The 12,248-nt window shown below is 34.1% G+C and overlaps 2 protein-coding genes across 2 annotated transcripts; one reads left to right on the plus strand and one right to left on the minus strand.

Annotated features, from left to right (window-relative positions):
* Positions 1–348: 348 nt before the first annotated feature.
* LOC133874114 (non-specific lipid-transfer protein 1-like) lies at positions 349–1,172 on the plus strand. The gene is made up of 2 exons (XM_062311950.1): positions 349–716; positions 935–1,172. The coding sequence occupies exons 1-2, from the start codon at positions 358–360 to the stop codon at positions 942–944; spliced, it is 369 nt and encodes a 122-aa protein (XP_062167934.1). The 5' UTR covers positions 349–357; the 3' UTR covers positions 945–1,172.
* Positions 1,173–8,599: 7,427 nt separating this feature from the next.
* On the minus strand, positions 8,600–12,030 carry LOC133873457 (uncharacterized). The gene is made up of 6 exons (XM_062311156.1): positions 11,829–12,030; positions 10,602–11,216; positions 10,028–10,174; positions 9,426–9,557; positions 8,958–9,251; positions 8,600–8,869 (listed from the first exon to the last, which is right to left on the minus strand). Exons 1-6 carry the CDS (start codon positions 11,880–11,882, stop codon positions 8,600–8,602), a joined length of 1,512 nt encoding a protein of 503 aa, XP_062167140.1. The 5' UTR covers positions 11,883–12,030.
* Between the last annotated feature and the right edge of the window lie 218 nt (positions 12,031–12,248).

Here is a 12,248-nt window from a genome sequence, read left to right on the forward strand (position 1 = left end):
AAAAGAATTTGTACGTAAAAGTGAAAAAAAAAAAAAAAAAAAATTGTATTGTAATAATTTTTTTTTATTTGAATAGTTATAAAAAAATTATTGATGTAATATAAAAAGTGAAAAAGTTTAAAATGTTTTGAAGTTATATTTTTTTAAAATAGTAAAACGAAAATAAAGGAAATGAACAGGCTGTTTGTAGGCAAACTGACCCCATTATTCAAACTAAAAGTACGTGAGAAGTAAGAACGCAGATGAGTGGAGTCAAACAAAGCATTGAATTACTACTCCAACTAATTAACTTATTCTTTCTATATAAACACCAGAGCTCTGAGTTTACTCAAGTATTCCTTTGGTGATTAAACCATCATGGCTAGCTCGAGCACCGTCGTCCTTGGGTTTACTTGCGTGCTACTCATCTGCATGATGGCATGTGCACCACTTGCTCAGGCCGCCGTATCATGTAGCACCGTTCAAGGCAGTCTGGTTCCTTGCTTAACCTACGTTTCGAATAACGGTGCTGGGGCTGTCCCTCCAGCCTGTTGCAAAGGGATTGCTTCCGTCAGCAATTCTGCCAAGACCACGCCCGACCGCCAGGCCGTCTGTGAGTGCTTGAAAAAAGTTGCTTCTCTCGCCTCTGATATCAACCCTGCAGTTATAGCTGGTATCACCGGCAAGTGCAACGTTAAAATTCCATACAAGTTCAGCACCTCCACCAACTGCAAAACGTACGTAAAGCTCGCTAATTGACCTCCTTTGTCATTTTAACATCTTACGTAGTTTTCGGTAATTTTAAAATCTTACGTAAAGCTCGCTAATTAACCTCCTTTGTCATTTTAAAATGTGTTTTGGAAAAGTGTTTTTGTATTTTTAAGAATGTTTTATAACAAACAGAGCTTGTGTAATTAAATACTAATTTTTCAATTTGTTTGTTTCTATGTTGCAGCATCACATGAGCGATTAACGGAGAAGCAATGGTCAGCCACGGGATGAAGTAGTTATAATTAGCATGAGAATAAAATGGGTGTTAGGCCCACACGTACGTGACTCCTCACGTGGGAGTTTTTTTTTTTTTTTTTTTGAATAGACACGTGGGAGTCATTTATGTCTCCTTGCTGTTGCATACTTGTATTTCATCATGTACTGGCCACTTTTATGCAATAAATACCCTAAAAATTATTACAGGTGTGTTTGTTAAATTTTGAGATAATTACTTTTTCTTCCATGAACTATCGGCATGTGTCATTTTACCTCTACGAACTATCACTTCGACCAAAAAAGAGTATCAAACTACCATCTTTACATACATTGCTCCCTTTTGTCAGTCTAATTCATGCAAAGACTTAAATGCCCCAACTCAATTTCAAAAATTACCTAAATATTCTTATCTTAAACAAAAAAAAAAAAAAACTGAAGGAAAAGGGGGTGGCCGCAACCACCCCCTGAGGTGGCTGGGTGGCTTGCGGCCCACCTCGGCCTAAGGGGTGGCCGCACGGCCACCCTAGGTCTTTTCTGGCCGTGGTTGGCCAGCGAGCCACCCCTAAAGGCAGGGGCGAAGTCACCTTGGGGCTTGGGGGGGCCTAAAAAAAATTAAAATTTTGCCCCCCCCAAAACTTTTTTTTCAATTTGGCCCCCCAACTTGGGGGAACTGGCTCCGCCCCTGCCTAAAGGTGACTCCGGCCACCTCAGGGGTGGCTGCAACCACCCCTTTTCCTTCAGTTTTTTTTTTTTTTTTTTTAATTAATGTAGAGGGCATTTTGGTCTTTAAATCAAAATTAACGGTAAAAAATAGCATATTCCATCCAAGTTAACGAGATTTCCTGACGGAATGGGGCAAAGTATGTAAAGATGGTAGTTTGATGCTCTTTTTTGGTCGAAGTGGTAGTTCGTGGGGGCAAAATGATATAGGCCGGTAGATTATGGGGGGAAAAGGTAATTACCCCTTAAATTTTTTTTTAGCTGAATTTTGTTTTTAAATAGTAATAAAGAATGATTGATGTGATGTAAAATAAAAAGAATTTGTACAAAAAATTGAAAAAAAATTATCTACAAAAAATTGTTTTGTAGATAATTTTTTTATTTGAAAAGTAATAAAAAATTATTGACATGGTATAAAAAGTAATAAAAGTTAAAATGTTTTAAATTGACTTTTTTTTTTTGGAGAAGGGAAAATTATTAAGGAAAGAGAAACTGTGAGAGAGAGAGAGAGAGAGAGAGAGAGAGAGAGAGGGGATATGTAGTATGTGTGTGTGTATAGTGGTGATACGAGTGTTATAATTTTTATTATAAATTTCTCACAAATTAACTTATGAAGCAATTTTTATGTGTCAATTATCATATCAACTATTAAATAATTAAATTTACCTGTAAACTTTAGTTACTTTATAAAAACTGGCACGTAAGTTTGTTAGGATTTGTAGTAAAAGTTGGAAGAGCAATTTCTCAAGTATTTTTCATATATGTGATGGTGATTAAAAGTTGCATTACAAAATTCATTTTCCAAATAAAAATAAAATTAGACATAATTTTGATGTGGCCCTTCTTTGGAAAGGGCCAGTCCCTCAGGGTGATAGTGAAGAATTTTTGAAAATAGGGAGAAATTATCTCAAAAGGGAGATAAAAAAAAAAAAAAAAAAAAAAAAAAAAAAAAAAAAAAAAGGACTTTTGACAAGTGCTTTTCACCGGATTAGATTGGAGAATGATAACATACGGGCTTGTTTGGCATGGGTAATAAAATTTTCCTCTCCCCTATTTACTTATCCCAAAAACAATTAACTTTGAAACATTTTAACTTTATATCACATCAATAATTTTTTTTTATTATTTAAATAAAAAAAATTAACTACAAATCAAAACTTTTTCATTTTTATATACAAATTATTTTTACTTTATATCACATCTATCACTTTTAACTCTCGCTATCAATTTCCCTTCCCTTACCAAACAAGGCCACTATGTGAGAGCATGTTTGATGTTTCCATTATGAATGTGTACTAGTCTATGTTGCATACGTGAACATATTACACATACTTTCCCTTAATTGGCCATGTGTGGTTGGAGCTTGACTCATTAATTACAGTAATTAAACCTATGTTATGGTTGCACATGTACTATTGAGAACATGTTAAATATTTATTGATGAGTACCAAATATTGTATATTTGGACCCCTTGATTTACATTAATTAGACCTTTAGCCTTGCTATTTTCTGATTTTTTTAGTTTTTGTGTTCTTGTGTTTTATAGGTCAATAAGAGAGGAATGACAAAAATTTCATGTGGAAATACTTGGAAATTCGGAAGTCCAGAAAAGTCGATCGATCGAAATTTTGCCCGAAGTCGATCGATCGAAATTTCTCAGAACTTACTTTTGTAGAAGCGCGCCAGAACACCCAATTAGGAGCTTCTCCATGACAAAAAACAGTTCTCCATCTGATTTTCGGAGCAGAACACGCTGGTTTCGTGACCTTGATTGTTTCTAGCAAGAGAGGAACCCTAGAAGTGGTTAGAGGAGTCATTTTACATGGGGTTTCTAGCCCTAATTTCCTTCTATAAAAGCCATAGCCATGCCTCCTTGTTGAGAGAGTTCAGAGAGCAGTAGCTATGATTAATTTCGTGCATTTTGTAGTTGATTTCAGTAGCTCTTTTCTTTAGACATTTGTCTTTGTAAAGCTTTTCTTCTATTTTCATGTTTGTTCTTCATTTTTTTGTGGTGTTCTTAGTCATGGAAGGCTAGTAACCTCAACTAAAGTTGAGGATGAAACATTTCCATTGATGACACTCACACTCTTGTTATACTACTTGCACATTTAATAATATATCATATTTGTTGTTCAAATTCCATTCATTTAATGTTTTATCTTTTGTAATGAATGTGGTTGGTGGTAGATAGAGGGAGTTGTGTGATTTATTTGCCTTGTACAAGTGGGCCTCACACCCTAAGTTTAGATTGCATAGGGTAGTGAATTTTGTAATTCATAGAGCTAATTATAGGAAATCTCAATCCATGAGCACCCTCACAAACTAGGGTGGCCCACAATAACCTCAACCTATATTTTTTTTCTTTTCTTTTTAAATGTTATTAACGCTTGGTTTGTTTTGGTGTAAAATGTTTTTTAGAAAATATTTTTGGCCTTTTTTCAAATTTTAGTGGTAGGGCGAAAATAATGGTCAACGAAAATCATTTGCAATTTACCGTAAAAGCCTTTCTATTTTTTTGAAAAACAATTCACGGTTTTTAAAACCGTAATTGTTTTCTTAATTTAAACTCTTCATTTTTGCACGCATGTTTATGAGACTCTGTCACCGTTGGGCATTGGAGTTTGTTGGTAGCCTGATTCTACCACCGAAGATCTCCCAATTTTAGTATCTGATTGTCGAAATTCGGTGGCACTAGCCAAATTCCAACAATGGTCGTCGGAATCCAGCCGTATTGTCCGGATTCCGACTAAATTGGTTGGAATCTGACCAGTACAACCGGAATCTGGTGGCGGTTGCCGGATTCCATTTTATCTCTTTGGTATTTTTTTGTACAAGCCAAACGCCAAAATTTTTTTTTTTTTTTTATTATTTTATCTCTCTCCCTTTCCTTCATTTACTCTCTCTCTCTCCCTAGCCTCTTTCTTTCGCTCTTTTTCAAACAAAATAATGTTTAAAGAAAATAAATAGTAGAATAGAAAAATGAGTAGCTAAAATATAAATTTATTTTTTTAATAGTTAATTTTGTTATTTCTGTTAGAGATACCTACAAACATTTGAGTTTTCTTTACTTAAATTGAAGCAAACAAAATAATTTTTTTAATATTTTTTTTGGCACCCAAAAAGATTAGTGATGTTTGGCAAAGATTGTTGAGTTAATTTATTTTTTTAGTAGTACTAAGAAGTGATTGATGTGATATAAAGTAAAAAGAATTTGTATGTAAAAGTGAAAAAAAAAAAAAAAAATTGTATTGTAATAATTTTTTTTTATTTGAATAGTAATAAAAAAATTATTGACGTAATATAAAAAGTGAAAAAGTTTAAAATGTTTTGAAGTTATATTTTTTTTTAAAAAGTAAAACGAAAATAAAGGAAATGAACAGGCTGTTTGTAGGCAAACTGACCCCATTATTCAAACTAAAAGTACGTGAGAAGTAAGAACGCAGATGAGTGGAGTCAAACAAAGCATTGAATTACTACTCCAACTAATTAACTTATTCTTTCTATATAAACACCAGAGCTCTGAGTTTACTCAAGTATTCCTTTGGTGATTAAACCATCATGGCTAGCTCGACCGCCGTCGTCCTTGGGCTTACTTGCGTGCTACTCATCTGCATGATGGCATGTGCACCACTAGCTCAGGCTGCCGTATTTGTACGAAAAATTGAAAAAAAAAAAATTGTTTTGTAGTTAATTTTTTTATTTGAAAAGTAATAAAAATTTATCGATCCTTCATTGGAAAGGGCCGGTCCCTCAGGGTGATAGTGAAGAATTTCTGAAAATAGGGCCAGTCCCATTTTTTATTGACATTGCGAACCCTTTGTTAAGGGATGGCCGCACCTAGGAGTGTAAACGAGCTGAGCTACTCATGAGCTTACTCGAGATCGGCTCGAATAAACTCGACTCGTGCTCGAATCGATTATTAAATGAGCCACTCGTGAACACGAAAATCAAACTCGATTATTAAACGATGCAAACTCGTATAAACTCGACTCGACTCGACTAAAGCTCGTGAACCCGCTCGTATAAGGATCGATTCGTTTATTAAGGCTCGACTCGTATATATATATATATATATATATATATATATATATATATATATATATATATATATATATATATATATATATATATATATATAAAACTAGTTTTATAATATATTATATTAATAAATAATATACTATATGTAAGCATAAATTAAGTAATAAATAACAATAGTTATTAGTTAGTATATATTAATTGGTTATAGGTATATAAAATAATAAAAGTGAATAATATCAATAATTAATTATTAGTCATATGATATAATGACAATTTGTATACTTAATCATATTATTCATGTTATATAATAAGATTATATGGCTATATGATCATATAATAATATAACATTGTGCCATATGACATGCAAATATAAAATATGCAATCACTTTTTTATATGTTATGAGTTTATCATTAAATACTTAATAATCATTACATCACGTGATCTAAGATCTAAGATTTAAGATCATACGAGTTGTTAAATCATGTTAATACATTAAATATGTTATCATATGATAATACTTAGATCGTATGATCATATAATATTAATATTAGTAGTAGGTAGTTATAAATTATGATTTATGACTCATAAATTCATAATGATCAATTTGACCATATTTAATTACTTATTATAGATTCATAGATAATTGTAATTCAGATTCTAGACTCATTGGCAATTGCCTTATTGTTTGCTTTTATTGCAAAATTCTAATACGTGCAATTGCACATTATTTTGAAAATTTGTGGTTTAATTTTTAATTTTTAATTTTTTTTTGCTAAAGTCAATAATTTAAATTATGATACGAGCCGAGCTCGAGCCGAGTACTCGAGCTTGGGATCGACCAAAATGGCCGAGCTCGAGCTCGGACAATAGTTTTTGTTACGCGAGCCGAGCTCGCACAAGATTTTTTAGCTCGTGTCGAGCTCGAACTCGAGCTCGAGTTTTACTGTTTGTTAAACGAGCCGAGCCCGAACAGGCAATACCCGCTCAGGATCGGCTCGTTTACACCCCTAGCCGCACCCCATGGCACATGCCCACAATCCACATATGATTATTTCCTGCATTTAGGTGTATAAATTGTACGTAATTTGAGTGGCGCTACATAGAGGGAGTTGTGGGATCTAGTTGCCTTGCACAAGTGGGCCTCACACCCTAAGTTTAGGTTGCCTAGGGTAGTGAATTTTGTAATTTCTCTTGATGTGAAGCTGTGTAATTAAGAGAGGAGAGCTGATATGCTGGGGACGGGAACAGTCCCCTTGCAGGTTTTTTTAGTTTTAAAAAAAAAATTTATAAAAAAATGTCCTTTGATATCACATCAAATGACATTTTTTTATTAAAATTCATTTTTTTAACAAAAAGGGTCCGTTGGGGGACGGTTTTTCGTCCCCCAACAATCATTTCCCTTCAGAGAGCTAATTATAATAAATCTCAATCCGGCCATGAGCACCCACCCTCACAAACTGGGGTGGCTCACAATAACCTCAACCTAGATTTTTTTTTCTTTTTAAATGTTATTAATGCTTCGTTTGTTTTGATGTAAAATATTTTTTGAAAAATATTTTTGACATTTTTTCAAATTTTGGTGGTAGGGGAAAAATAATGGTTAACGGAAATCATTTGCAGTTTTATTGAAAAAGTCTTTTTAATTTTTTGAAAAACAATTCATGGTTTTCAAAATCGTAGTTGTTTTCTAGATTTAAACTCTTCATTTTTGCACGCTCGTTTATGGGAATCCGCCACTGTCGGGCATTGGAGTTTGTTGATAACCTGATTCTACCACTGAAGATTCTCGAATTTTGGTATCTGATTGTCGAAATTTGATGGCACTAGCCAAATTCCGACAATGGTCGTCGGAATCTGGCCGTATTGTCCGGATTTCGGCTAAGCTGGCTGGAATCTGACCAGTACAGCCGAAATCAGGCGGCGGTTGCCAGATTCTATTTTACGTCTTTTGTGATTTTTTTTGTATAAGCCAAACGTCAAGAAATATTTTCAAAAAAAATCATTTTTTTTATTTTTGAAAAATAATTTCATTGAAAATATTTTACGACGAAGAACATTTTACGTCAAAATAAAAGGAACATAAAAGAAGTATATGTTTTTCATATGTTAAGGAGACGCATGATAAATTTATAAATTATGTTAGAAGAATTTTTTTTTTAACTCAATTTGAAAAAAAAAAAACACTCTCCACCAGAAAATAAGCCAAGCCGGTTAGGACAATCAAAAATATTGACCAAAAAGGAATGCTGGAGGGTGGCGCATGCATCAACAAGCTGCGGACTCTGGCTGCTTTAGTGGGAGCTTCAGGCTGTACGGATTAACTGGCCCAAGTGGATGGGCTGATGTTTGGGCTTCAGCCCAGCCCCTCTGACTTTAGAAAGACAAAAGAAAAAGAAAAAAAAGAAAAGAAAAAAAGAGAAGGTTTATAAAAGAAAATTAATTAAATTCTTTAGACCCTTGATCACCTTGAACGAGTAGAGCTATTTGATAACGTTGCAAAATCTTAGAGAGTGATTTGATAAATTCTAAGTCTTAAGGGGCGCCATTTGATCAAAGGCAAAACCTCATAGGCCACTGAAGATTTTTTTCCTTTAAAAATACGAATTATCCAATAAAATAATTACTAAAATTTGAAACGAAGACATTAAATTGAAATCATAAGACAAATGAATTTTGTATAAATTCACTTTCCAATGGTTGATGGACTCCAAATAATACCCCAGCTACCATTTTTCTTTTTGAAAAGAAAAGAAATGGCTTATGTATAAATTCAAATCTCTCTCTTTCTTTCTTTTTTTCTCTTTTTTTTCTTTTTTTTTTTAAAAAAAAAAGAAGAACAGAACAGAAAATAAAATAAGCATGCAATTAAATAGGCTATGTTTGTTCTGCAGCATTTACATCCTCATCCAATAAAAGTCTCTCTAGTCTAAGCACAAGATTATTTGATGACAAGCATAAAGATTGATTTTCTCTTCTCAAATAGTCCAATTCTTTCTTCAGTTCTACATTCTGCTCTTCTAACTGTGAACTTAACAAGAGCTGGTCTTTCAAAAGTATATTTTCTCTTCTCAGATTGTCCACCTCCGTCTTCAATTCCATATTTTGCTCTTCCAATATCCGAATTCTTGTTCTTGGGCCATCCCCCTGAATAAGGAAAAATCATTCTTTTTCCTACCATAAAAATTACAGGATAATAAACATACAGAAAACAGGAAAAAAGATATGTTCTCACATCGACAGCAGTAAAATTCGAGGAAAAATTTAGGGGCTCTGATGCTAGCTCCATCTGCTCTTTGTGTGTATTTGACATGCAACATGATGTAGATGGAAAATCCATAGTTGTAGTTACTGTCCCTGGAGCATTTTCTAACACTTTCGGCTGCTCTGAACTGATCTCTTGTACCCTGTATATTTCATTAACAATGCTTGTATCTGATTCATGCTTCCAAATGCTTTTACCTGATTCAATTTTCACTCCAACAACCTGTTGTTCCATCACTTGAGATCTGATTCTCAAGTTATCCCCCTATTAAATAGAAAAGCACAGTTTTACATTTTTTTTTTTTTTGGTTGAAGTTCAAGAATAATGGCTTATGTCAAACTTAAGAAAGAAATGAACTCATTAACATCTCAGACACTAGGTGAAAATTTCAAGAGTATTGCATCATTGGAACTAATTAATCAGCAACAAAGGACTCACATTATCAATCGGAAAAAGGGTAGAACAGCGTTGTGTTCTGAGAAGCTCCATCTCAACATATTGTTCCTCCATTAATTCTTTTACTAAATCGAATTCTAACTCCCCAGAAGTTGGTTGAAGCTTCCAAATTACCTTAGATGTACAATAGACATAGTTTATTAGCATCCAACTGCAATAAAATAAAACCAGCAGTATGGCACTTTCATACATCAGAAACTACCACAAGATATAGTAATAGGGGTTCAAACACAATAAACACTATAGCAGCTTTCGAGTTTCAGAATAGAAGAAAAGAAATCTTTTTCTTTTTCTTTTTCGTTGTTTGGTTGGCTTCAGTCAAAGCTAAACACACGCTAGACTCTGAAGGTTGAATAATTCCAGTACTAGCTCAAGGACAGTACAAACTACAATTAAATAACTGTAAGTCTATAAACATGATAGATTGCTATAGGTAACAAACGACACACTAGTCAAAGAATAATAGAGATTATGGTCTCAAAATAGTCTAAAAAAACAAAACTGTAGACATGTAGCCAACTCCAATCAGTTGAATTAAAGTTCACTTGAGTTGAGTTGAAATTGGTAGTAAGTTGTTGTAATACCTGATGATCCTGAAGGTCTTTAAACTTTGTAGTAAACCAGTGTCTATCATAGGACCCACTATTGTCCCATTGGCATATACGGGGAAATGGCAAGCAGCTATTGCGTAAAGCAGGCCGAGCTATGTTGATATGCTCATAAGACCATATCTGTTCACAATAATATAGCAAATATCAAAATACCATCCGAAAATTCCATAGCTAATTAAAATACAACTTCTGATCAAGGTGAAAGGTTTTTTTAACAATAATGTTGCAGATACTAAACTTTTCTATTGTATAATCTCAATTTCTTTTGGCATAATGTTAAATATATGCCTTAAGCTCCTTCTCCTGAAAAGGAAGGAAGGAAGGGAGGGAGGGAAGGGGGTTCAATTTACAAAGTAGTAAACTATTTAAAGATGCGTGTTACGTCAGAAATTTTACTAGATAAGCAAAACGAAGGGATTATCTAAGTTATGCCAGAAAATCAATGAGTCATTCAAATACCTATGAAAAAACTAAAGGGGTGTGATCAAGTCATTAACCCCTCAAGTACAGCCAACACATGATAAATTTGTGTAACCGAGAAACTTACTTGGAGAAATATAAGACAACCTCCCACATATTGTATATTTGTCTCTTTTCTTTTGTTCAACCAGTTGACTATATCATCAACAACAGCTGCACCCCAGGCATAATGACAGAAATCATCCAAATTTTTAAGAAAAGAAAGATAACGGGAATTTACTTTTCCATTGGCATTTGGGAAAAGAAAAGTCCCAAATGTAAATAGTATAAAAGTCCGAATAAAATCATCATTAACTACCCCACCAAGAGCATCAAGTCTACTTTGAAGTGATGCAACTGTCATCTTCCTCTTCCAAAAAACAGCACCATATTCCTTCTCTATATCAGTAAAAGGCTCATCATCCCTCAAGACTACAGGTTTACCTACTACACGCAGCCCCAAAATCAACGCAACATCCATCCGAGTAATGGGAATTTCACCAAGCACAAGTTCAAAAGCATGCTTCTCACAACTCCACTTTTCCATCAGCTCCACCAATAAGTTTTTTCTAAGCCTATGACTAGGCATTTCCAGCAGATTTCCAAAACCCATCTTCCTAATTGCACTTCTTTGATCATCCGTGAGTTTTTTCACTCGCTTGACAAACGATGGCAAGGAAAATCTAGTACTGAAATTCCCATTCTGCACACACACACACACACATTTAGACGATTGCATTTTGCACAAATAAGCCCTTCAAAAAGAGAAATCCTAAAATTCAAACTATATCTAAGGATAATTCCCTGGTTGCCCACACTTAAAATTTGGCTAAAAGATTTAAAAAATTTCTTATGCTTAACGATAACATCAAAAGCAAATGAAGAACATTTGGCAGCGTATATACAGTCAATATCATGACCGGTGAAGAGCAATCGAGTGTAACCAGCAACTGGCCGTATCCGAAAAACGATTAGCCTATTTTTTGTGACAATACCAGAGCAGAACAAATTTTCTCGCCGCAATAGCTTCATAGCTCAATTTGAGGCTTCAAGCACATAAGAATATGCTAAAAACCAACTAATATAATTAAATTGATGTCAATATCTTCAATGTCAAAGAAAATACACCAATTAAGTAAAGTACAGTAAAGACTGACATCCAAATTTAGCTTTTTAAACCTAAATAGATCACGAAGTTAAAAACCTTCAATTTCTTTTCGTTTCCTCTGAGCTTTCTCGGCAACCAAACAAATGATTGAATCAGATCCAGACCATAGAGACGATAATGAGTGATATAAGGACAGAAAAACCGTACCAAGTCTCGACCTTCCGGAGCTCCGGCGGAAGATCTTCTCGTCGATTTCTTCATTCTGAGCCCAACGGCGATGATGTGCGAGACTTCCTAGAGAAGCTACTTCGAAAATGAACGGAGTGTACTTTACGTATAAAAAGGGCGCGAAACCATCTCACTAGGGGTTCATATCGCTTAGAGAGTTTACGTGTGTACTGAATCAGCTCCAGCGTACATCGCCTAGGGATGAAAAGTTGGACCGTTAGTAACTACTAATCACATTATTAACTCCCTTAAACTGCTAATTACCTATCCATATTATATATAAAACGACGTTGTTTTATATAAGATTTTAAATGACACTACACACTACATAGTTAGAAAATAATAATAATAATAATAAATAAATCTATAATAAGCCCAAAAAAGAGGTTCAATGAAAGC

Source organism: Alnus glutinosa, chromosome 7, assembly GCF_958979055.1.
Source record: "Alnus glutinosa chromosome 7, dhAlnGlut1.1, whole genome shotgun sequence".
In the NCBI taxonomy this organism is placed as follows: domain Eukaryota; kingdom Viridiplantae; phylum Streptophyta; class Magnoliopsida; order Fagales; family Betulaceae; genus Alnus; species Alnus glutinosa.